At 36.0% G+C, this 27234-nt stretch overlaps 1 protein-coding gene across 5 annotated transcripts in view; it reads left to right on the forward strand.

Moving 5' to 3' along the window:
• SYT14 (synaptotagmin 14) overlaps positions 1-27234 on the forward strand; it is a 157388-nt gene that overhangs the window by 96355 nt on the left and 33799 nt on the right. For all 5 annotated transcript variants that reach the window (XM_019667707.1, XM_019667705.1, XM_019667706.1 and 2 more), the window contains 2 exons: positions 5622-5893; positions 11691-12140. In XM_019667707.1, the coding sequence (XP_019523252.1) occupies positions 5622-5893; positions 11691-12140 (722 nt within the window). The remainder of the gene's footprint in view (positions 1-5621; positions 5894-11690; positions 12141-27234) is intronic.

Here is a 27234-nt window from a genome sequence, read left to right on the forward strand (position 1 = left end):
GGAGGCATATTTTTCAGCGCCAAAAAATCATCTTATACGCCGGCAAATACGGTATGTTAATTCTTCCTATCCATGAGCACAGTATATGCTTCCATTTACTTGTATCTTCAGTTTATTTCTTCAGTGTCTTATAGTTTTCCAAATACAGGTCTTTTACTTCCTTGGTTAAATTTATTCCTAGGTATTTTTTTTTATGCAGTTGTAAACGGGATTGTTTTCTTAATTTCTCTTTTTGATAGTTCGTTATTGGTGTATAAAAATGCAACCGATTTCCGAATGTTAATTTTGTATCCTGCTACTTTACTGAATTTATTGATCAGTTCTAGTAGTTTTTTGGTGGAATCTTTGGGGTTCTGTCTATATAGTATCATGTCATCTGCTAATAAAGACAGTTTTACTTCTTCCTTTTGAATTTGGATGCCTTTTATTTCCCTTTTCTTGTCTGAATGTTGTGAATAGGACTTCCAAAACTAGGTTGAATAAAAATGGTGAAAGTAGACATCCTTGTCTTGTTTCTGATTTTAAGGAAAATACTAATAGCTTTTCTCAATTAAGTATGATGTTAGCTGTGGGTTTGTCATATATGGCCTTTATTATGTTGAGTGTTTCCTCCATCCCACTTTGCTGAGAGTTTTTATTATAAGTGGATGCTGGATTTTGTCAGACGCTTTTTCTGTATCTGTTGATATGATCGTATGATTTTTATCTTTTGTTTATATGGTGTATCATGTTAATTGATTTGTGGATATTGGACCAACCTTGCATCCCAGAAATATATCCCACTTGATCATGGTATATGATCTTTTTCATGTATTGCAGAATTCAGTTTGCTAATAATTTCTTGAGGATTTTTGCATCTATGTTCATCAGGGATATTGGCCTATACTTCTCATTTTTTTGTAATGTCTTTGTATGGTTTTGGAATCAGGGTAATGGTGGCCTTGTGCAATGAACTTGGGAGACTTCCCTCCTCTTGAATTTTTTGGAATAGTTTGAGAAGAATAGGTGTTAATTCTTTTTTGAATGTTTGGTAAAATTCATCTGTGAAGCCATTTAGTCTAGGACTTTAGTTTGTTGAGAGTTTCTGATTACTGATTTTATTTCGTTCATAGTGATTAATTGGTTCAGATTTTCTTTTTTTTTCTTGATTCAGTCTTGGAAGATTGTATATTTCTAAGAATTTATCCATTTCTTCCAGGTTACACAGTTTGTTGGTGTGTAATTTCTCATAGTATTTTCTTATAATCCTTTGTATTTTGTGGATTTGTTGTCACTTCTCTTTCACTTCTGATTTTATTTTTTTGGGTCCCCATTTTTTTTCTTGATGAGTCTGGTTAAAGGTTTATCAATTTTGTTTATCTTTTCAAAGAACCAGGTCTTGGTTTCATTGGTCGTTTGTATTTTTTTTTTAGACTATGTGTTTTATTTCCACTCTGATCTTTATTATTTCCTTTTTTATCACTTTCGGCTTTGTTTGCTATTCTTTTTCTAGTTCCTTTAAGTATAGTGTTAGATTGTTTATTTGAGATTTGTCTTGTTTCTTTAGGTAGGCCTGTAGTGCTATGAATTTTCCTTTTTGGAAAATTGCTTTTGCTGTGTACCATGGATTTGGGGTCATTGTGTTTTAATTTTTATTTGTCTTAAGGCATCTTTTGATTTTTTCCCCTTGATTTCATTGCTGACCCATTCATTATTCAGCAGCGTGTTATTCAGCCTCCATGTGTTTGTGTGTTTTCTAGTTTTTTTCTTGTAATTGATTTCTAGTTTCATAGCATTGTGGTCCAAGAAGACACTGGGTATGATTCAAATCTTCTTGAATTTACTGAGACTTGTTTTGTGGCCTAAAATTTGATCTATCGTGGAAAATGTTTCATATTCATTTGAATAGAATATATATTCTGCTTTGGGGTGGAATACTCTAAAAATATCAATTAGCTCCATCTGATCTAGTGTGTTATTTAAATGTCTTGTTTCTTTGTTGGTTTTCTGTCTGGAAGATCTGACTGTGAGGATTGGCTACACCCACTGTGTATGAGCTGCTGTGTGAAGCTAACCCCTCGGAGAGGGCTTTGCCCCTATGGGCTCTTGTGCCTGTTGAGACCCCCCTTTGAGGGTGCTGCCTGTGAGGCTAACCAGGTAGTACTATGGTGTGGTCTGAAGCTGGCCTCTGGGTCTGTTTTTTTCTGGTGTCTCTTGGGCGGGATGTCGAGGCAAGGCAACTTCAGCCTTGCCTGTGACCGGCCCGTGGCTACCTGGTAGGAGCCACAAAGCTATATGTGGTTGGCTGCTGCCTGTGCTAGATCTGGAGGCATGTGGGGGTGGCCTCGCTGTGAACTGAGGCTGGCTTCTGCCAGTAGTGGACCTGAGGCAGCATAGTAAAAGGCCCAGAGCCCCCTAGGTTTATTGCCACCTGCCAGCTGCCCATAAGGCCCAGCCATTGCAAGAGCCTCTTTAGGTGCATAGGCTGGGCTGGTTGATCCAATGTTGAGAGTCCTCTTGGCGATACAGCACTAGCTGGGTGGGGTAGAGTTCAAGGGAGTCACAAGTTTTTACAAAGTTAATGCAGATTCATGTCTTACGCCAGTGCCCGGCCTGTGACCACCTTGCACAGTGCTTCCAGAACTCTGCAGCCAGCTACTACCTCAGGCTAGCAGATTCCCGAAAGCTGCCCCCAAGTGGCTGTGGAACAGTTTTTTGGTCACTATCCACCACCAAAATCTTCCCAGGCCGTTATGGATTGTCTGCTGCTGCTGTAAAAGACCTCCACAGCTTGTGGGGCAGGGCCAACCACCCAGGCGCCCAGAGTGCCACTGGCAATGCAGTTGTGTAGGTGGGCAATTTTATCAATTTTACTAGTGTTCTCAACACATTTTATTTTGGGTTGCTAATACTCTCATATGTGTGTTTTCTATTTGACTTCTGCTCTTTATTATCTCGTTTCTCTTACTTTCTTTTGTGATTTATTCTTTGATCCATAGGTTATTTAGAAGAACATTTTAATTTCTAGTTATTTTATCTGGATTTCTATGGAGTTTTTAGTTATGTTTTTGTTTCTGATTTCTAGTTTAATTCCACTGTGTTTGAAGTTTCTTGCATCTATATTCATCAGAGGTATTGGCCTGTAATTTTATTTTCTTGTAGTATTCTTGTCTGGCTTTGGTATCAGCATAATGGCAGCCTAGTAAAATGAATTTGTAAGTATTCCCTTCTCTTCTATTTTTTATAAGAGTTTGAGAAGGATTGATATTAATTCTTCTTTAAGTGTTCGGTAGAATTCACCAGTGAAGCTGTCTGGTCCTGGGGTTTTTTTTGTTGTTGGCAGGTTTAAACCCCTTACTAGCAAGGGGTCTGTTTGTTTAGATTTTCTGTTTCCCCCTGATTCAGTCTTGGTTGTATGTTTCTAGGAATTTATCCATTTCTTCTACATGATCTAGTTTGTTGGCATTTAATTTTTCATAGTAGTCTCATGATTCTTTGTATTTGTGGCATCAGTTGTAATATCTCCTCTTTCATTTCTAATTTTATTTATTTGAGTCTTCTCTCTCTTTTCCCTGGTGAGTGAGATCTAGTCTTTTCCATATAGATATGAACAATGAAACTGACCCCATCCCCAGCTTTAATTTGATGGCTTCTGGTTAATCTAAGACGGTTATGATAATCTCATTCTCCCTACCAGAGATTGGTTTAGAAATAGACATGTGATTCAGTTCTGTCCAGTGAGATCTGTGGAGTAATATCCTGAGAGACTTCTGGTAAAGATTACCTCTCTTAAAAAAAATAAATAAAGGCAAAGGATAAGGTGGTATGCTGACTCCTAGAACCAGTACATTATGGAATTTTTAATCGACTTCTTGTTACAGGAAATATTTAGGTATTACCATTTCATTTATAATTCAATAGATTAAATATACATTTTTAACGGAGGGGAGGGTATTGATTTAAAAACTGTCAGAGAATATATTTGGCAAAAACAGAAAATCCAACCATCAGTTGTTTGTTGCTGGGCATTTTTTTGTTAGTGTTTGTTTGTTTTTAACAAGTGGGTATTTATTTGTCTCAGGCATCAAGAAGTTTGGAGACAGGGACTTAGTGATGTTTGAGGTACCAGACTCTTTATTTTTCTCTTTCTACATCCTTAGCTTTCATTCCCAGGCTTGTGATTTCATGGTTAAAGATGGCTGCTGCACTGCACCTCCAGGCAGAGGGTAGGGAAAGGCCAGTGGGCCAAGGGCATCCCAGCTGAGTCTGCCTGCTTTTATCAGGAAAACAGAACTTTCCCGGAAGCTCCAGTCTGAAAGAATCCTGGGATATTGGGTCTTATTGGCTATTATTTGCAATGTATCTATTTAACCTCTCGTCTCAAATTTAGCTCCAACTATTTTCAGTAATGTTTCTATTGTTTGCTTATGTTTTGTAAACTAAAGTTAGTATTTCAGAATCACTAGGTAAGGCATTTAATTTTCTTTTTCCAAAATTAGGACTTCTGAGCAAATTTGTACATTTGGGCTAGGTTCCTACAAATTACTATTTTTCGTTTGAACCAGGCATTGTGATAACTTCAAAATGAGTTTCGTAGTCTTGTGTAGTTTTTCTATCTGAGGAAGGACAGAAGACCTATTGAACACTTGAAATGAACTCCATTATAAGAATTATAACACAAACTACCTTTTTTCAGGTTCCCTTTTGAGAAAGGAGATTCACAGTCCATTGAAAGGAAAACTGAGCAGTGTTTAAATTTAATATCTGACGTTGCATTCAGGGTTTATCTGCACAGACTTAGCTGTTCTTAACTTGTATATTGGACTGTTCCCTTACATCCTCCTGCCATCACCTCGGTCCTGTTCACCTCCGTCATTGAGATAAATCATTGTGGTAAAAATTCAAAGGATAATTTAAAAGTGAAAGGAAACGTGGTTTCAAGTTAACTGCTGGAGGTGGAAATGCCTGCTGTGGACAAGGTGGAGCCACACTTTAGAAGGAGTGGGGTGCAGACTACACTGAGGCAGGGAGTGACCCCCCAATAACGGAGCTGGAACTGGATGGAATGCAGCCTGCAGTCTTTGCTGATGGATGGGGAGTAGGCCTTGATTCACAGTGCACCTCATAGGATTCCGGATCTAGGATAGATGTGAAAAAATGTAGTTTCTGACTCTGCTAAGCTGAATGCTAGTTTAAGTTCATCTCAATAATTGAAGAAAATAAATGAAGTTTTCATGTTTGTTTTCCCTACCGTATTTTTACCTGCTGGGGCTAGAGAGGCCACAGATCATAAGGGTGCAGGTGAAGTATGTATGCTTCAGGATTATTTTGGAAGAAAAAGCAAAATAAATATGGTAATTCACTAATATTTATCACACTCTCATTTTTATGGTATGTAACAGGATCTCTCTTCATATGTGACTTTTATTCTTCCTGATCTTATTCAGTAGGAAAGGAGTAGGCAACCAGATTAGTTTATTTCAGCATCTGAACTAGAGAAGAAGAAAACTCATTAGTAAATCTAATAGTTACATTGCCACAAATTTTGAATCCAGTGTTTAAAAATTATTTACAGTTATTGTAGACTGTATTGCATGTTGAAGCTAATTGAAAACAGTGACCAGATTCTTAATCATTATCAGGAAACTGCATTCAGAGAATGAGAAGAACACCCCCACTGGATGAATTGCAGCCACCACCGTATCAGGATGACAGTGGTTCTCCCCATCTCTCATGTACACCCTCAGAAATTGGGGACAGTAAATGTGAATTTTCCCACTGCAGCAACAGTCCAAGATGCTCCTATAACAAGTGCCCAAGTGAAGGAAGCACAGGTCATGAAATAGAAAGTTTTCATACTAAAGGATATGAAGAAGATGTGCCGAGTGACAGCACTGCTGTCCTGAGCCCGGAAGTAAGTAAAAGCACACAGAATTTTTTAATGAATGTTATTTGGAGGATAATAATCCTGTGCCTCAATCTTAGTAAGAAGAGGGGAAGAGGGAGGTAGAAGAGGGTGAAGGAAAAAGGAAAACTCGTTCTGACACTGCTAAGCGCAATGCTATTGTAGTTTATCTATTGTCTTTATTTATTTTCTTCAATCACCAAATATATGGTGACGGAAGGAGATTTGACTTTGGGGCGGTGAACACACAATGCAATCTATAGATGATGTATTGGAGAATTGTACACTTGAAACCTATATAATTTTCTTAACTAATGTCACCCTAATAAATTTAATTTAAAAAAGAAGAAGGTTTTATCACTATGTTGTTCTTTGTGGTTTACGATACTTGTTTCTATCCTAGATCTAATCTTTATCCAGCAGACTTATCAAGGGTGTCTCAACCATTATTCAACTCACCCTAAAGGAATATGGGTACTGAAAACTGAGAGCAATACACAAAATATTAAAAAATTATCTTCCTCCAAGTTTCAGCCTCAAGATAGTTTTTTTTTTTAATTTTAACATTTTATATGAAACACTCTGGAATTATTTACCTATTTCTTTCATCTTGAAATTCCTATTTATGTTTGTGTCTTTTAAAAAATCATTTTATCTTGAATACTTTTACTATTGGGAGGCTACCCATTCATGCTTTACAAGTCTTTTAAAATAACACTTTTGCATTTTCATATCATAGAATGTGAAAGAGATAAGTCATGCTTAGCTCTGCTAATGAAATTTGAATTTGTGATGTCATGCATCCAGAGTGGCTGATTGGTTGTGTTTTAAGTTATTTCCTTTTTTGGAAAAAATGTGAAAATGACAACAAAAAAATAGGGATATTGCATTTTTGAAGTCTTTCCATGTTCTAAAAAGGATTTGTTCTAATCTAGAAGTTTTCATAGGCAGTATTTACTTTTAATATTTACTTTCTTTTAAATTGCAAGTTTTTACAACTTTTGTCCCAGACAGCATTTTGTAAAACTATAGTGTGTCAGAGTTTTCACTAGGTGAGTTTTCATCTACTACCAAAGTTAAATAATGGAGGGAGAGCTGTGAATAGAAGTTTCTTAATTTTTAATTTATCTTATATATTGGGTTGCCAGGAAAGTCATGATGCATTTTTGCAACAAAAAATATAGAAAAAATACGTCATGACTTTTCTGACAACCCAATAATTCCTAAAAATGCTTTTTATCTGTCACTGCTTTTCTATTTCTAGTATTAATTATAGTATCTAACTTAGAAGGAAATTCTACATTGGTATGTTAAGTTGAATATACCAGTATTTCATGATTTTTCGCAAAGACTATTTCTCTGTGTTTTATATCTAAACACATTTGAGACAGCTGTTTTGTAGGTTTGCAAACTATGTAGATAGTTAACAAGTTAATGGTGAAGCCTTGAGTTTGGAATTAACAACAACAATAATAGCTATCACCAATTGTGGCAGAACTTTTGAACTCATTGAATACATAACTCATTTACTTGACAACCTTGTCTTCAGGAAGTTATTATTTCTGTTTTACAAATGAAAACATGAAGATTCAGACAGTTGAGCATTTTGCCCAAGTGTAAGCAGTTCTTAAATGGCGGAACTTTATTTTGAGCCCATGTGTGCCTGACTGCAAAACAGTGCTCTTAACCACTATATTATATGGCCCCTCTTGACCTAAATTGTGTGGGAAATTGCTTTTATGCGTTGAAACCTTCCAGGTACACCACCAGCCAAGCTATCCCAGGGGACTAACAGACCAAATTAAGATACTGAAATTACACTTGTGTGTGTGTGTGTGTGTGTGTGTGTGTGTGTGCACGCATGTTTTAATCTGGTTCAAATAAAAAGCAGGAAGTAAGAGGATCACGATGAGATAGGTTAACACACTTGGGATAGGATGCCGGTAGGGACAGGTGGCAGAGCCGCACTATGTGAATGTGCGTACACATGTCCCGCCTCACTCTTTCTGTTCCATCAGCATTACCCATTTACAGTGTGGTAACAAAGACAAGAGTTGAGATTTAAACAGAGGTGCCAAGGGCCAGAAACACATACTAATTTGTTTCATGGGAGAGATGCAGGGGCAAGTACTCCTGGTCAGCAGTGAAACTTGCCAATTCGCCTACTAAAGAAACATAGGTTTTACTGCATTTCTTAAATACAGTAGATCACATGGGTGCAGAGCTATCAGCCCAGAGGTGACATGATCATGGTTTGGGGTTTCATCCCTTTTCATAGGTAATACTCATTTCTTCTATCATATTTTCTATTCTGTCTATCTTTAACATATCTTAGACGTTATTAGCTTAGTTACTATCTATATTTAACACATCTTCAGAATCCTGCCTGTGTCTCTCAAGTTACTTCCTTATTCATTATCTATAATTAACACAGCCTGTGAGTTTTGCCCACATTTCAGAAGCTGCCAAGTTGCTATTTGTGTTAACAATTCTTAGGAGTCTCCTCTATCCTGCTTGGTTTTGTGTCTTTAATAGCAGAACTGAATATATTCAAACAATAGAGCAAATGCCCATTACATAAATATTTAGACCCTGATAGCCTATGTTAGTGTAAAATTCACTCGTATGTTTTTTCAAGTTTATTTTGCTTTCCACTATTCCGTTAATACATGTTAATCAAATAAAATTCTTACTTTCATCTTGGTTTAATTCAGTATGTAGCTATCTTAGAGCCTATCCACATACACTGTTTTTAAAAATTAATTAATTAAAATTTTTTTATTAGTTTCAGGTGTACAAAACAATGCAATAGTTATACTTTTCATCCCTCACAAATTGACAATCCCCTCCCCCAATCCACTGCCCCCTTCTGATATCATACATATCTATTACAATTCCATTGACTCCATTCCCACACTCTACTCCACATCACATGACTATATACATATTAAAATTATAGTTGACATACAATATTATTTAACATCAGCTTCAGGTGTACAGTGCAGTGATCAAGCATCTACACCGTCCATAAAGTGCTACCCCTAACAAGACATGTGTCTACCTGGCCCCCTAAAAAATATTTACAACATTATTAATTATATTCCCCAAACTGTCTTTCTATTGAACTGGGAGAGGAGTGAGGGTTCAGAAGAGTTCCCTGGCAAGGAGTTTATAAACTCTGTTCCTGGCTGAAGATTATTCAAAACTTTGATTAAGACACTTTGAAAAGAAGAATTATTTGCTAATTGCCTACTTGCAGAATACAAATATTAGCTCAGTCTCTCAAGTTCCCACTCCTGTAACTCTTGGTTTCATGAGAATTGTCAGAATGCCCAGAAAAAAAACAAACAAAACATAGGCACCAAGAGAAAATTCAGAAATAACTATCTAGAACCTTAAAAAAATGTTATCACCTTGAAAATCTTAGCTGTTGTGACACTATTTTAGAAAATATTTAATTGAAAAATCAAAGTCATATAATTAATCATCTTTAATTACCATTATGAGTGACATGCATTAAAACATTTTGCTCCAAACTGTAAATTTTTTTACAGAGTAAGAATACATTTATCTTGATTTAATCATATTGTATAAAAAACCCCAAATCTTTCGAGGCTTTGTTCCCTCTCCCAAGTATTGTTCTTCATTTGTCACTTTTTTTTTTCCATACATGTTACTAAGTGTCACCGAAGGTAGACATGCAAAATTGATAAGGTCAGACTTGGGTCTTTTTGGTTTTCTACCGCATCTCTCCCACTTAAATTAGGACCTGACACATAGTAGGTGTAATAGTTAGGGTACCTGTTAAGTTGCTATAACAAGGAGTCTAGTGCAATGGCTAAACCACAGAAGATTACGTGCCTTTCACTAACAACAGTCCAGGGTGAGTAGGTGCTTTTGCTGTACAGTATCATTCAGGGACCTAGTTCTTTTTTTGTCACTCTGCCATCCCCTAGGGCAGGGGTCAGCAAACTGCGGCTCGCGAGCCACATGAGGCTCTTTGGGTACGTTCCGTCTCAAAAGTTTGCCGACCCCTGGAGGAGCCAATCCTGTCCCTCACAATTTAAAAGTTATTCGAGAGCTGTAAATATATTTTTTAAAATAAGGAAAATTTAAAGTAATATTATAAATGAAGCTATGATAGTTTCATTTTCAATTTGACTTCAGAGCCACATGTGGCCCGCGAGCCGCAGTTTGCCAATCCCTGGTGTCTCTTCCATCTCAAAAGTTTGCCAACCCCTGCCCTAGGGCGTTGTTCTAATACACATGGTCCATGCTAACCCTAACTATATATCCTATATGTGTACCTACTCTTCCATGGGAAGGGCAAGCAATTTCTTTATGAACCTGATCTGGACGTTTCATGCATAACTTCTATTTGCCTCCCATTGGCCAAAGCTGAGTCTCATGGTCATACCAGCTATAAGGAAAGTTTTGAAGTATTGTCTGCTGCGAAACAGTGTGTTTCTGGCTATGACTCGAGTAGTTCTTTTGAGAAATACAAAAAGAGAAGTCTGAAGTCAGTAGTAGTGACTACTAGTAGGCACTAAGTAAAAGTTAAGAAAATTTGCGTAACTTGTAAAATCGGTCCACATTGTAAAATTAAAAACATTTAAGATATATTAAAATACTTGAGGAGCCAGCCGAGTGGCTCAGTTGGTTAAGAGCTCACTCAACAGTTTGAGCTCTGAGCAACAGCGGTTCGAGTCCCGGCCCGAGCTGAGCAGCTGCTGAGCTGCCAACAGGTGGCAGGATGGCTCAGCTAAAAAAAAACAAAACAAAACAAAACACCTGAAGGAATAAGTGGTGTAGTTGAAAGGCCAGAGACCAAGGTTTGGCACTGTCAATAACTAGCCTAAACTCCGATTCCATTCCAGATAGTCACACTGGTAGGAATTTGAGACAATTCCAGAGAAAATGCATACAATTTCTTTTAATCTCATAATTAAAATGAACAGATTTGGTCTTTCTTGAACTTTTGAAATGTGTATTATTCTGCCATTTTCAACAGTAATTAATATTAGAAATAACATGTAGTCTTAAATTCTGATTTAAAATTGAAATATTCTGTGTTATGGGAAATAAGTATTTGACTGCAAATGTTTTTGAGGCCTTTGTATTTATACTTTCATATTTCACATTTCCATTGATTTTTCAACCCTAAATGTGTTTACATTCTATTACAGATGCGGGTGTTTTAGAACAAACTCTGAAAATGGGACCAATATTTTTCAGTAGCATTATACATTTATGTTCTGTTTCTCCCCAGCAGAATGTTGAGCTGTCAATTGCATTGTTTACAATGTTGAAAGTAAAATTTAGTAGTTTCCTACAAAGGATTAGAGATATACTTTGCAGTATATATTTTCGATTCTTGTTGTAAAAACATATATCCAACTTTCTCGAAATTGTGATGGTGTGTTTACCTCCCAGAGTCAGTTCTCCTTCCATGCAATATACAGATGATGTTTTTTAGAATTGTACACTGGAAACCTATATAATTTTACTAACCAATGTCACCCCAATAAATTTAATTTTAAAAAATTTTAAAGGGGAAAAATTATGATGGTGAATATTAAATTCTGTGTCTTTATGATGCTTTTTTTACTTTAACTTATGACTTATACTACTCTGGCCCTGTAGGGTAGCTTCTGATTGTAGTTGACTGTTGATATTATTACTTTCTTTGTAGTAGCAAATCAAAACAGTTTCACGTCATCTTCCTAAAGCAATATCAGGTATTTATTTACATGCTAGATTAAATAATAGTGTTAAAAACAGAAAATATTTAAATTTGGTTTTTTAGGACATATCAGCTCAAGGATCGTCTTCACAGCTTCCTAAACCTTTTGATCCTGAGCCAGAAGCTAAATATGGCACACTGGATGTGACTTTTGACTATGACTCACAAGAACAGAAGCTTCTGGTAACAGTGACAGCTGTCACAGATATCCCAACATATAACAGGACAGGTGGCAACTCATGGCAAGTACACCTTGTTCTTCTACCTATAAAGAAACAGAGAGCAAAAACCAGCATCCAGAGAGGACCATGCCCTGTCTTCACAGAAACATTCAAATTTAATCATGTTGAATCTGAGATGATTGGAAATTATGCAGTTCGGTTTAGACTGTATGGTGTACATCGCATGAAAAAAGAAAAGATTGTGGGGGAAAAGATTTTTTATTTAACAAAATTGAATCTTCAAGGGAAAATGTCATTACCTGTGATACTGGAACCTTCTTACAATCATTCTGTGAGTATCTGATCAAATAGCCTGAATACAGTTTAAGTTCATGGTATATAATATGCACAATTTTCAAAATCTATGATAAACCCAACAACTTTTTCAGTCTTTTTTTAACATAGTAATTTATAAAAGACCTTTACAAAATTTCTAAGTCCTGGATAGGTAGGTATAATTTTTTTCTCATTTATCAAAGTGGCCCTTGAAGATTATATATGATTTGTTTTACGTATTTTATTTTATTCTTTACAGAATCTAGCCCAGTGTCTTAAACATTTGTTTCTTTGTTAAACTTGCAGTAGATGGTTGATTTTTATGTCATCTGAACTTCTTATAGAATTTATTGTTTTCTTTCCAGGTTAAAACTAGGTGATACTTTAAGAATTACCTAGCTCCATATCTTCTTTGGTATACTGCTGAAATTATTTGCTCTTATAGAATATGTACTACTGCCTAGATCAGATTATCTTTCCAGAACTGCTATGTAATTTTTTTTTTTAAGTTAAAAAAAAAAGGCCTCTTTTCACCCTTTTAAACAAAGATTTTGTAGTGTTTCTGGGAGAATACTTAAGTTCAGTACTGCGGTCTCTTCTCTTTTTTCCTCCAGGTTCTAATCACATACAAGTCTCTCTCACCATATTTTTACCTAAATTCCCACAAGCCTTTGTGGTTCACAGGAGAGCTGCACTGTTTATTTAAACCAGGGAGATACATTATACCACATAGTTATTTAGATTATGAGAAATCTGCGATATGCTGTTAATGTAAATTATGAAAAAATATATTTACTCCTCTGTTATACTGACTAAAGACATTTTTATAATATACACACACAGATTTTAGAATAGATTTCTATTTTAAAATAATGGTATAATATTTTAGGGTTGTTTTTAAGTTTTTAAATGTGTAAGCATAAGTCCAAGGTTAGCCTCATTGAATTTATACCATGCAGCATTTGATCTTACAGGTCCTTCATTCACAGTAGAACCATATACCATTTTAGCTAGTGATCACTCAGACCAAATAATGAGAAAGTTTGTAAATTGTTATTAAGAATGGCAGAGTATTCGATTTGGCTTCTTTCCTCAGAAAAAATTGCCTGCAGTTTTTATTTCCTCTGATAAACTACTGATATCATTTTTTTAAAAAGGCATTTCCCAAAATGTCAATTCTGAAATTTAAAATTATACCAAGTGGTCAATTTTCCCAATAAACATTAGCCTGCAAACCCATAGGGATATACTATATTTACTGTCACCTTTTAATTTTTAATTGTTAAAGGTTGGAAGTGTTTGGGGCAGATAACTTGTCTCTTTAGTTACATAGGTCCATATGTCAGAAGAATTTTACATGGAAGTTGTACTTAATGGATTACATCAAGAGCTGTTATTATATATACTGACCAGGTTTAGATGATTTAGATAAGATTTTGCACTTTGAGATGACGAGATTTAGATTCAAATGTTGGGACTTTTTACTTTGAACTGATAATGTAATAGGATGAGAATTTTAGGAACCTTGGGCTGGGGTGAATACATTTTACATGTGGGATGTGTGTGAATCATGGGGACCAGAGGGCAGACTGTGGTAGATGGAATTCTAAAATGACCCCCATGACCTTCATTCCCTGGTATTACTCCTGTGATTATGGTATGTTATGTGGCAGAGGGATTTTGAAGATGTAATTAAGATTACTAATCAGTTGATGTTAAGATAATATATTTTCTGGGTGGGTCTAACCCAATTGTGTGAACCCTTTAAAAGCAAACAGTTTTCTCTGATTTGGTAGCAGAAAAAAATAGATTTAAAGCATGAGAGGCATTCAACATGAAGTTCTCTGGTACTGAGGTAGAGGGGTCCATGGTAGGAGGACCTGAGAGCAGCCCCTAGGAGCCAAGAGGGAGGCCTCTGAGCTCTGGCCAACTGCCGGCCAGAATGTAGGAGCCTCAGTCCTACCACTGCAAAGAACTGAATTTGGACAACACCTTAATGAACTTGGAAGATTCTTCCCCAGAGCCTCTAGACAGGAGGGCAGCTGAGCCAAAACCTTTATCACAGCCTTATGAGATCCTTAGCAGAGAACCAAGTTGGACCTACCCAGACTTCTGACCTACAGAAACTATGAGATAATTAATGGGTGTTTTAAAAGCTACTAAATTTGTGGTAACTTGTTACACATCAATAGAAGACTAATATAGTCCACAGGACCTAAAATATTACTATCTAACTCTTTACAGAAAAAGTTTGCTGACCTCTCCTCTAGACAACTAGAAATTGAATATCAGATGTGCAAATCACTTCTTTGGTTGAGGTGAATACTCATATAGTCAGATAACATTCTGTAAGTCTACTTTCATATTGCTGGAACGTTCTTTACCAATTCACAAAGTCTTCAGCAAATATCTTTATAAAATTATAAACACATATAAACCAAACCTGGAGGTATCCCCTGTTTGCAACCTACTGACTCCCCTATTATTCTTCCTCATGACTGCTTCCTCAGCATAGAAGTATTAACTTAGAGAAATGTCATTTTTTTAAGAAAATAATCTCTCTGTGAGGAAGAACTATTTATGTAAAGTTCAATTATTTTATTTCATTTTCTAATACATTTTAATTTATATAAAGTAAATTTATATATATTATATTTATATATATATTAATTTATATAAAAAATAATACATTTTAATTTATATAAAGTAAAATGGATTTTTTAAATAAAGGGCTACAGTTTGATCCCATATTTTATTAAAATATTTCTATTCCTGTTTCTGTTTGTGTATATTCCTAGAATGATGTCTGTAAGATGTTTACTTAATAGCAATTTATGGATGGTAGAGTTTAAGGTGATTTTTTAAAACATATCTTTGTTTATTTCTGTATTACTTGGATTATTTATGATAATTTGTCAGTTTAAAGAAAAATAGAGCGCTACAAAGGGTCAGGGAATTTGAGCCCTGGCCGGTTTGATGAGGATGAATAAACAAAGGAGTTCCTTTCTAGATTCTTTCAGGGAAGCGAAGGGATGAGAGGAAGGGCAAGGCCTAGTGAAAAACTTCAATTTTCTTAAATTCTGGAGGTAGAGAGTACTTAATATGCGCCTAGAAGTCTATATTTCATTAAGTTTGATACTGTAGTTCCATGTGAACACATAGAAGTTACAGGAAGTAGACGTGGGGGTGGGTGGGATTGGCTCAGGACTGAGAAGAGAAGGTCCTCCGGAACTCCTGGATTTAAAAATGGGAGAAAGGAGAGGTAAGGTATGAAGAAAGAGGTAGTAAAATACACAAAAGCCAAGAATAAAGTTGTAAAGGAAGATATATCGATTTTGTTAAATGCTGCTGATGTGACCAGTGATCAGAGTATTGAGAACTATCCATTGCATTTAGGATGTGGAGATAAGGGGTAGCCTTGGAAGGACCAGCTTGAGTGTGGCAGAGGGACCAGAGTCCAAACTAGAGTGGCAGTCATGTAGATAACTTTTCCACCAAGATTGGCTGTGAATATAGGAAGAGAGAGAGGATAGCATTTGGAAAGTGGGGGTTCAGGAAAGATGTTTTTGCAATCAGGAGAGACTTGGGCATCCTTAAATATTAGTACAAATAATATAATAAAAAGATGAAGATACAAGAGAACTAATTGAAGAAATATATGCTGTATCTGGGATGAACAGAGAAGCAAAAATGTCCCAAGAGATGTATTTGAATTGTGGGCCATGAAATCTAAGTGGAATAAAGAGAAAAGTGAAGCTAGAAAGGGGCTGATAGGAAGGGGCAAGTAGAAAGGTTAGTGGACTAAAAGTCCCAAGGATATCAAGGAACAGATATGAGAGGAAAAGCTGAGCAAGAAGTGTGGAAAGATAGGGGACTGTGGTTAGAAAGGGGAATGTTTTCACTTAGTGTCATGTGATGACAAGGTCCAGAGTGATGGTAGGAATGGGTATCTGAGATGGAATAAAGGGTCACATCACTGGAGATGGACAAGTTGGTCACGAGATGCCAGGCCCTTGGATGGGTTAACCACATGGACATTGAAATCACAAAAGTTGGTGGCAGAAATTGAAATGTAAAAGAAGATTGAATCAAGGGTCATGGTTCCCATGGAATGAAGCAGAAATGTCCAGGACAGAATGTCTATGAGGAGGAGATGACATGACACTTAAGGGAAAATAGTTATTTTTTCCCCATAATTTTAGAGGAGCAATGTTTGAAAAAGTAGCAGAGAACTTTGCTTCCTGCCCCTGAAGCCTTTTGGGTATGAGGGAATAACCAGGATGAAAAGTCTACAGAGGAGGATGTATCCTCCGGGAAGAATTAGGTTTCAATTAAGGAAAGTTGTTGGGGGTTTAGAAAAGAAACTAAAGTTCTGGAGGCGTTTATCATAGATCAGCAGTACCAATAGGGATAGTGAAAAGATTCTGAAAATGAGGAGATAATGGAAGCTTGTGTCAGTAACGAAGTAAAGAGAATAACAGAATGAATGTTTAAGTAAGAGAAATGGCCAGTATCATCCGGGATTTGCCTTCATTTACATTATACCAAAATATCATTGGTATTTTGATAGCAACTGCATTGAATGTGTAGATTGGTTTTGGTAGTGTGGTCATTTTAACAGTATTAATCATTACAATCCATGAGAATGATATATCCTTCCATTTGTTTGTGTCCTCTTCAGTTTCTTTCTTCAATGTCTTATAGTTTTCAGAGTACAGGACTTGCACTTCTTGGTTAAATGTATTCTTAGTTTTTTATTTTTTTGATGCAATTGTAAATGGGATTATTTCTTAATTTCTCCTTCCGATCGTTCATTATTAATATATAGGGATGCAACAGGTTTCTGTATATTAATTTTGTATCCTGCTACTTTACTGAATTCTTTTATTCTATTAATTTTAGGTGGATTCTTTAGGGTTATATATATACATACACACACACACACACACACACACACACCCCACACACATATATATAGTATCATATCATCTACAAATAGTGACACTTTTACTTATTCCTTTTCACTTTGGATGCTATTTGTTTTTCATTTTTTTCTTGTCTGATTGACGTGGCTAGGGCTTCCAATACTATACTGAATAATAGTGGTGAGAGTAGGCATCCAGATGTCAATCCCAATCATAATTGGAGTCTATTAGAATCTCAGATTTCATTTAAAGTTTAATTTAAATCTTACCTTTATAAAAATGTGTTTGATTATTTCTAGTATAATTTAAATTATTTGACCTTATCTATCTTTGTATACCAAATATTTAGTACTGGCTATTGCTGTATAGTGTTGAATGGATGGATAGATCGGTAAGTGAGTGCATGTGGTACATACTATTTTTGAGTTATTGTCTCTGGTGCTTGTTTTTGCATTTAGTCATGTTTTATTTTTATCAAATTTGTTTTATGTCTTCCTTCTAGATATTAAACACTTTAAGAATAGAGACTGTGTTTTACTTACATGGTATTTTTCATAGAACCTAGAACATAGGTGTTCAGTTGATTCATCAACATGTTCAGATAAACCTGATCATTTTAAATTCTTACTAAGTTCCATATAACAATATTCCTTGTTTGGTACCCATATCTTTAAAATAGCCCTGTTAGGAATCTGTTATGACCTAGAAACAAATAAGTATGCATATCAAGGTAATTAAATAGCAACCCATCAGGAATCATTTTATTTTTAAATAGTAATTGATTAATTAGGGACATATATGCTTATATAATTTCTCATTCAAGAGTATAATGCCACAACCTCCTAAAAGTGATTAGGCTTCTTCAAGAATTACCGTAATGATGATCTTCTTTTAGTAACTTGTCATTTGAACCTTTCATTTCTAAAATCCCTGTGTCTCAAAAATAACCTATTTTTATCTCAGTGGATTGAATTAATTTAGTTTGATAGTTGTACTATGATTTTTAAGAGAGGTAAATTATTGCTTTTGTCTATAATTGAAATCTGTATCCCTCTAAAAATCATGCTTGATGTTATATTAGCAAATACTTTTACAAACTTAGATTCACCTACTTTAATATTCACTATAATTCACCCTTATCAATAAAATATACATTTTCAAAATGTAGATAAAGCAATTTAAAATAAATAACTTTATGACAAAGTAATGATCACAGTTAAAAATTACTACATGAAAGAGAAAGCTGCACGTGTGCAATTCAGCTCCCTAGATAACAACAGTAATAGGAGCCATGGCTCACTTAGTATAAAGCTAAATGGTTACAGACCTACTTAGAGACAGTTGTTCAAAGATAAATTAAGTGAACATACACGTGTTATTAGTAGAGATGAATACCTACTCTCACAAGAAGAATTGTTATTAGGTAAATCTTTCCGTGAAAGAAAGAAGCTAATTTCAGAGCATGAAAGGAAGTTTTTGTTTAAATTAGATTCTTAGATTGCAGGATAAAAAGAAGTCAAGTTTAAATGTTAAATGTGAAGACATTTTGAAGATGTGGGGAAATTGAGTGGGAAAACAGAAATTTTTGTGACAAAAATTGTTGTTGTTTTTAATATTTAGTGTAAGGAATAAAAAACATCAAGCAACTCATTGGGATTCACATAGTTGAACTATCCAAGTGCTAATCTATAAACTACCAAAGGCCAGCCTATACTTCATTCTTGTTGAGTTGTGCATTATGTTTTCAAAAATAAACCAGAAAATTACAGCGTAAGCTTAAAGTACAGGTATTATTTTCCTCTTCTGCTGTATTTTATTTTATGCAATTAACTTTTCCCAGATACTGATCTCAGTTGGCTATAATACTAATGAGAGAGATGAACAAAAACTTTATGGAGAATACTATTTGACCATTTCAGACTGGAGTAAAGATTATGACAGTTAGATTTGAGTCTAAGTGAACATCATATTCTATAATTAAGGACACTCTAAAATGCATTTAATAGAGCAAGAAGGGATAAAATAGCATTCTTTACAGAAACATCATGGGAGGAGATATATATCATTCAAATTCTAAACATTGACCTCTATTTAAAAATGATTCCTTTGAGGGATTTAAGGATGGGGAACACCCTGAATACATGGCTTCTTCATTATTTATTACCAACAGCCATGAAATTATATATATTTCACTTTTTTTTTTAAGCTGAGCCATCCTGCCACCTGTTGGCAGCTCAGCAGCTGCTCAGCTCTGGCCAGGAATCGAACCACTGTTGCTCAGAGCTCAAACTCTTGAGCGAGCTCTTAACCAACTGAGCCACTCGGCCAGCCCTTATATTTCACTTCAAAGAAGCACTTTATTACGTTACTGTGAACAGTTCTTTTTCCTTTGGATTGTTTTGCAGTAATAGAATAGTTGTATCCACTGTGCTTCTTGTTTATTTTCTTACTGTGTGGTGGATGGATGATAATTAATGAACGATAACATTGAATGAAGTTGTTTTTTTGTGTGCTCTTTACAAAAAAGAGAAATAGCAAAGAGAAGCAACATTTTATTTTTTTCTTGTTATTTTCCCCATCATGTTAATATTAAACAGCAAAGCAGTATCCAGTGGGCAAATGTGTTTCAAAACCCAAATCCCTAATTCCAGAATTTTCACATTTAAAGTCTTGAAAGATAATTTAAAATAGTAGGTTCTTCACTGAAAAATTACTTAAGCAGTACTAGTTTTGAAAAATGGTAATATGAAAATCTATTTTATCAGACTATATTTTATAAACCAATAGTAATGATATTGCTTATAGCCTTTTCATCTGAATTAACAATATTGATGGTATTTTTTCCAAAAGAGTTGTGGTTATATCTGCTGACATTTATTTTAAGGTTGGCAGGGTTTAATGCTACTTTTTATAGAGTAATGCCAATTTATGCATACAGTGAGACTTGAAAGAGAACTGATAAATACTAATTACACAATTTTCTTTAGATAACGTGAAATTTAATTTAGAAAAGAAGCAGCTTTACACTTGATGCATTTATGTTTTTATGGTAGACCATGAGCTTAAGAAATACTGAAAACAGAACATTGTAAATATTGGGTTGTCAGAAAAGTCATGACGCATGTTTGTGACAGATGGCGCTAGTTCATTTTTGGAAGTACTAGAGTCATTCGCATCTATGTTATTGCTATGTTGTTTGACAGCTGACAGACAGTTCTAGCTTCATTCTAAAAAAAATTGAGCGATTTGGTTGTTTTGGAGATTTTACAAGTTGAAGATGGAAGACCAAACTGTGCATTTTTGCCATATTTTACTGTTTTACTTCCCTAAAGGGAAGAACGCGCGTCAAGCTTGTGAAAAGTTGCATAAAGTTTACAGTGACAAAGCTCTACAAGAACGTCAGTGCCAGTGATGGTTCACGAAATTCCGTGCTGGTGATTTTGATCTCAATGACACTCTTTGGCCAGGGAGGCTCACCAAGGTTGATGACGACAAAATAAAGGCATTGATTGAGTAAAACCCATGTTACACGACACGAGAGATTGCAGAAACATTGAACATCCATCATGTAAGAGTTCACGACCACCTGAAGAAGCTGGGATACGTAAGCAAGCTCGATATTTGGGTTCCGCATGAACTCAAAGAAGTTCATTTGACGGCGCATATAAGCATCTGCAATATGCTCATTAAACGTGAGGAAAACGATCCTTTTTTGAAGCGACTGATAACTGGAGATGAAAAGTGGATTGTTTACAACAATGTGGTGCGCAAACCATCTTGGTCCCGACTTGATGATTTTCCTCAAACGACAATCAAAAGCAGATATTCATCAAAGGAAGGTTATGCTGTCAGTGTGGTGGGATTTTAAAGGTGTCGTGTTTTTCGAGCTCCTACCAAGGAACCAAACAATCAATTCGAATGTGTACTGTTGACAATTGAACAGTTTGAATGAATCCATCATCCAGAAACGTCCAAAGCTTGTTCATTGTAAAGGAGTTGTGTTCCACCGCAACAACGCGAGACCACACACCAGTTTGATCACCCGTCAAAAATGATTGGAGCTTGGATGGGATGTGTTGCCACACCCACCATACTCGCCTGACCTTGCGCCGTCAGACTTCCACTTGTTTCACTGTCTTCAAAACTCTTGCGTGGTATAACATTCAATTCAGATGAGACTGTAAATCAGCACCTTGTTCAGTTTTTCGCAAATAAAGATAGATCCTTCTATGAACGAGGAATTATGAAGCTCACTAAAAGATGGCAAAAGGTTATTGAACAAAATGGGCACTATATCATTGATTGATCTTTGTTCTTTATAGAAATAAATGACCTTTGAAAAACATAGACAAAATACATCATGACTTTTCCGACAACCCAATACATAAGATCTAGCCCAGGGGTTGGCAAACTTTTGAGATGGAAGAGTGAATCCTGCCCCTCACAACAATTTAAAAATTATTCTAGAGCCATAAAACAAATGAAATCACCATTTTTTGAATAATATCCTTTCAAAATTTTATAAATGAAACTATGATAGCTTTATTTTCATTTTCAGTTTTACTTCAGAGCCACATGTACGCTCCCAAAGAACTGCATGTGGCTCGCGAGCCGCAGTTTGCCACCCCTGATCTAGCCTATAAACAAGGACAAGCCTAGGACAAAGGAACTTAATTTTTAAAAATTAAGATTGAAGGAAATCTTTTATTAGTGGGTTTCAGCCTCAGCATCACATTTGTTCTGTGGATGCCATAGGAACATGTAATGAGCCAGAAAACAGTACCTGTTTGAAAGTTACATTTTATTTTACTCTATTCAAACCAAAGAATAATTCTGATCATAAAATGTGTGCATATGATAACCCAGTATATAAATTCCTGGTGCTGTTTATATTAAGTAGATAGATTTAAATGATTTTTATCACTGAAAATGAGCATAGCCCAGCAAGTACTCGTTCATCACCAGGAGCTCCTATTCTAGCAAAGTAACGTTTTGAGATGTTGAGCATACAAAGATGCTGAAAAGGCTGCTCTGAATAGTACACATATTAGCAATTGGGATAGTAATGCCACCTGACCTAAGTACATCAGGTCCTCGAATAACATCGTTTTGTTCAGCATCATTTTGTGATAACATTGATGAGATGCTGTAGGAACTTAACCTGTGTTTATATCAGTTAACCAATGGTAAAATTGGTTTCGTTATACATCATTTTGCTTGAAGTCGCATAACTGTCCAATGACATTAAGTGAGGACTTTCTGTATTTCACAAAGTTGTGATGATTAACTGTAATGAGATATGTGAAAATCTTTATAGAATAGAAATATTAGTTATTAACCTGAAATAAAACAGGTATCCTTGATTTAATTTGAATTATTCTACCATAATTTATTGTTTTACAGTATAAATATTTTCTGGTTTTACAAAAAAAATAATGACTTTCATTTTTCCTTTATCTCATAGAATTGTTAACATAGGCTATATCTTACCTATTTCCAATGTTCTTTTTATAATCTGTCACTTTTGGACAACTGATGCTTAGAATGGTACTAATTACATTTTTTTCTAGTAGAAAAAGCTAGACAAGTTTGTAGAAACTGAAGACTTACTAAGTTTGGTACACATAGTTTTTAAATTATCTAATGTATAATAAAATTACATGGTTTATATAATCAAAGTCATATATCTCTTAATATTCTACAATACAAAATAAAGTGAACTACTTCAACTTTAATTTGGATCCTGTTTAAAGGAATAAGATACCATTTAGGTCATGGAAAACAGCATGTATTATAAGTACATTTTTCATATTAGACAATCTATTTTGAGGGGGTATATTTTTCCTTGAAATGAAAGCTGACATTGTCCCTTAAGTCATGTGCAAGTTATAAAAATGGTTTCTTTATACCAACTCATTTGTGATTTGTCATAAAAGCTTAAGAATTTACTACAAAGTGGAAGTCTACAATTTTAATGCCAAAATTTTTAGACTTTCAAGACCAAGTTTATATTTGCATTTAGAAGGGTTGGTATAGCATTTAGAGAGATGGGGAGCATAGAGAGTTTGCAGTCCCTGTTTTCACATCTTGGATTCCCTGCATCTTCTTACCTGTGTGTTTTTGGGTGCATAATCAACCTCTCTGTTCCTCATTTTCTTCATTTGTTAATGGGGATGATAACAATAATAGCTGCCTCATAAAATTTTTGTGAGGATTAAAGGATATAGTCCATGTAAACAATTTAGAACTTCTCTGTCAGAGTAGGAACTTGGTAAATGTTAATTAATGTTGTTTATTTGTTCTTATTCATGTGTGAATAAATTTAGTGTTCTAAAGTTATCTTAGTTACGTGGTAGTCCATGTGTTTTTAAGTTTCAAAGTCAGAAGGAACATAGCAGCCTGGAAAAGAAGAGAGCAAAAGTATGTAAATCCAACAATACAAACTGTTCATTCCAACAATGCAAGCAGCTAGTAAAATAACTTTTTTCAGGAACTAAATATAATTCCGGCCTTGAATGTTTTTAAGATACAACTTCTTAGAAATATATTTAAATCATTATTAAGGAATCTGAATTATAAATATTCTTTAAGTAAGTGCATTTATATTATTTTCAGGCATAGACAGTACCTCATATTATGTTAGCAAAATGTACCAGGCAGCATAGACTAAATTAATCTGAGGTAACAAACCCTGAAACTTTAATGGCTTATGAACAACAAAGGTTTCTTTTTTTTATTTAAATTGGGGAATTGGGGGATGGGAGCAGCATTGGGGAATTGGGGGAAGGAACAGACAAGTTGCTGTCCTTTTGTTCTTCAGTCTAGTTGTGGAGGACGTTGCTTCACTGGCCCAAGTGGCACCATCATTGCGCTCTTCCCGGGCGAGGCAGATCAGTCGCCGGCTTCTGGATGCTACTCACTGCGGCCGCTGGCCGCTCACACTGGCTGCTGGCTCCACACGGTAGCCCAGGGCAACCCACTGCCACAGGGGCTGCAGCCTACGCTGTTGCCAGCGACTCAGGGCAGCCCAGCTCCAGGTTGAGCTGTTGTTCAGCATCTTAGCTGTAGAGGGCAGTGTCACTGACCCTCATATGTGGGATCCGAACCGGGGCCCTCTGGCATCCCAAGCCAGCTCTTAACCAATGCACCACTCGGCCGGCCCCAAAGGTTTCTTTTTAACTTGTGCTGTATGTCCAGTGTGGGTCAATTATGGCCCTATTCCATGTCGACTTCACTCTGGGATTCAGACTGATAGGGGAGGTTCTTTCTGAAACGGTATTGGTTGTCAGAGGAGGTAGCAAACTAATCCTTGTCTCTTAAGTCCCTGTCCCAAATTGACATGTGCCAGTTCCATTGACACATCAGTGTCTAAAGCAAGGCTGGCAAACCTTTTCTATGTAGTGTCTGAGTTCATGTGTTTAGGCTTTGCGGGCCACCTGTTTCCATCGCATATTCTTTTGTCCTTGTTTTAGTTCCATTTTTAAAATGTAAAATTATTCTTAACTATTTAAAAAAAAGATAGGCCACAAGTAACATTCAGTTTGAGTGTGTAGTTTGCTGACTTCTAGGCTAAAGCAAGTCATGTGATGTCAGCAGTAAGAGGCAGTGAGTAATTTTGAACAATATTTTACTCCAAGAATTGCTAAGACTGTAGATGAAGATTGTTCATCTGTAGATGAACATTTATAATTTGGATATTGGTAGCCTTGTAAGTAAAGCTTTGCTTTTGTAGTATAATAATTTGCTCCCTTGGAGCAAACATTCTCTTTTAAATCATATGTAAGTAATCAATTTGCATAACAAAACCTCTTCTTAATACTTAGCCTTGCCCAGTTATCACAATTCCTGAATCCAGGTTCTTAATTTATAAAAATATTATTGGACTTGAAAAAGTTAAATATATGACAAGTCTTAGTATACATTAAACAGATTTGCCTAAAGTGGCATTACTAGTAGAAGATACAAAGAATGATTTGTTTAACCTTACAGTTAAAGATAGTGGACTAATCACATACATTTATTTCCTCCTCTTCTTGTAAACGCCACTAAAATCATAGTTTATAAAAATAAATCCATACACATTCACATTTATACCCACAAGATGAAGCAGAACTGGAATGAGGGCATTAGCAGATGTGAGAGGTCAGTTTCTGGAAGACCGTATGGACAAATGGTGCAGCAGAACGGAGCAAATCTAGTGAAAAGTGCACGTAGAAGAAGGAGAGAATTACTCTCATCTGCAGAACTATACATACTTCTGAGGACACTGGAAGATAGTGTGAGTCCGGATTAAAAGTGAGAGTCGCTAAAAGCCTATAAAGTAGCCTGAGATATCTGCATCTAGCATGAAGAATAGTGGCTGGCTTATGACTAGACCTTGGCCAGTAAATATCACAGGTTTCTTCTCTGGAAAAACTCAGTGACTCTGAGCGAAGACCACCTCATTCTGATACTTCGGGTTCCCCAAGGAAATCATCTGGTGCCCATCGAGTCACATTTATACTGATCAGTGAACAAACTGTGTTTACAACGGTAGGGTTTTGGATCAGCGTTTTAGTAATGCATTCTTAAATATGAACAGTCAGTCATGGATCAGGAGACCCTAATTGAAAACCTCCAATGGAAAAGAAAAAACTCAGGATAAACAAACATTTAAAAAAATATATAGGAAGAGTATATAAAGCAAAGATCAGAAGAAAATTCAAAATTAATTCTAATTAGTTACTTTCAGAAAGAGTTGATAAGATATTGTATACTTCTTTTTTTTTAAGATTTTTATTGGGGAATTGGGGGGATGGGAACAGTGCTGGGGAATTGGGGGAAGGGGAACAGACAAGTTGCTGTCGTTTTTGTTCTTCAGTCTAGTTGTGGAGGACGTTGCTTCACTGGCCCAAGTTGACACCATCATTGCGCTCTTCCCGGGTGAGGCAGATCAGTCACCGGCTTCTGGACGGCCACTCACTGCGGCTGCTGGCCGCTCACGCTGGCTGCTGGCTACATACAGTAGCCCATGGCAACCCACTGCCACAGGGAGTGCAGCCTACGCCATCGCTGGCGACTCACGGCAGCCCAGCTCCAGGTTGAGCTGTTGTTCAGCATCTCAGCTGCGGAGGGCAGTGTCACTGGCCCTCATATGTGGGATCCGAACCGGGGCCCTCTGGCATCCCAAGCGAGTTCTTAACCATCGCGCCACTTGGCCGGCCCTGTATACTTTTTTTTTAAAGGGTACTCTGAAAAAGGAACAATCATAGAAGAAAGGGCTTTTGTAAATTACAAATATGATTGCCAAAATAAGCACAAAGTAGCTGAGTCAGAGCAGGGATTGGTAAACTCTGGCCCATGGACCAAATCCAGCTCACCACCTGTTTTTGTAAAGTTTTATTGCAACACAGCCATGTCCATTTGTTTACACATTGTCTATGGCTACTTTTGTACTACAGCTGCAGAGTAAAGTTGTGATGACTGAGATCATATGGCTCATGAAGCCAAAAATATTTACGATCTGGCCCTTTACAGATAAAAGTTTGCTCACCCCATAGTTAGAAGACAGAAATGAGAAAAATCTCCAGAAATAGAAAAGAAAAATGGAGTAGAAAAAAAACAGATTGAAAGACCAAAAAAAATTAGGTTAGACAACCTAGGAGGATTTGACATATGACTGAGAGGTGATTTATAAAGAAACAGTAAGAACTTGTATTAAAATAAAAATAAAATTAAAAAAAAAAGCCAAAGCTGAAGGGTTTGAGTCTCCATAGGAAGGACCTGAACAATAAATGAAAACGTCCAGACTTAAACACATCAGAACACCAAGGCTAAAGAGAAGATCCTAAAAGGTCCCAAGTAACATAAACATGAATGAGGATCAGAATGGACTCAGAATTCTCAACTACAAAGCTAGATGCTAGAAAACAGTGAAGCTAAGGCTTCAACATTGCAAGGGTGAAGTTAATTTCACTATATTAAGCGTTTCATTTGTATTATCTCCTTAAATCCTCATCACATCCCTGTTATAGGTGTAATGACTTATCCCCATTTTACAGATGAGAAAATTGCCCTTTAGTGACCTACGATCCCAAAGTCACTCTGTTACATTTGATGGCTTGGCAATCTGTAAGTATTCCCAAACCTTTCTAGTTTCTTCCCTGAACTTCAGAGGAGTACATTTCCCATATTCCCTAGAGTTCA

Source organism: Hipposideros armiger, unplaced genomic scaffold, assembly GCF_001890085.2.
Source record: "Hipposideros armiger isolate ML-2016 unplaced genomic scaffold, ASM189008v1 scaffold_503, whole genome shotgun sequence".
Lineage (NCBI taxonomy): Eukaryota > Metazoa > Chordata > Mammalia > Chiroptera > Hipposideridae > Hipposideros > Hipposideros armiger.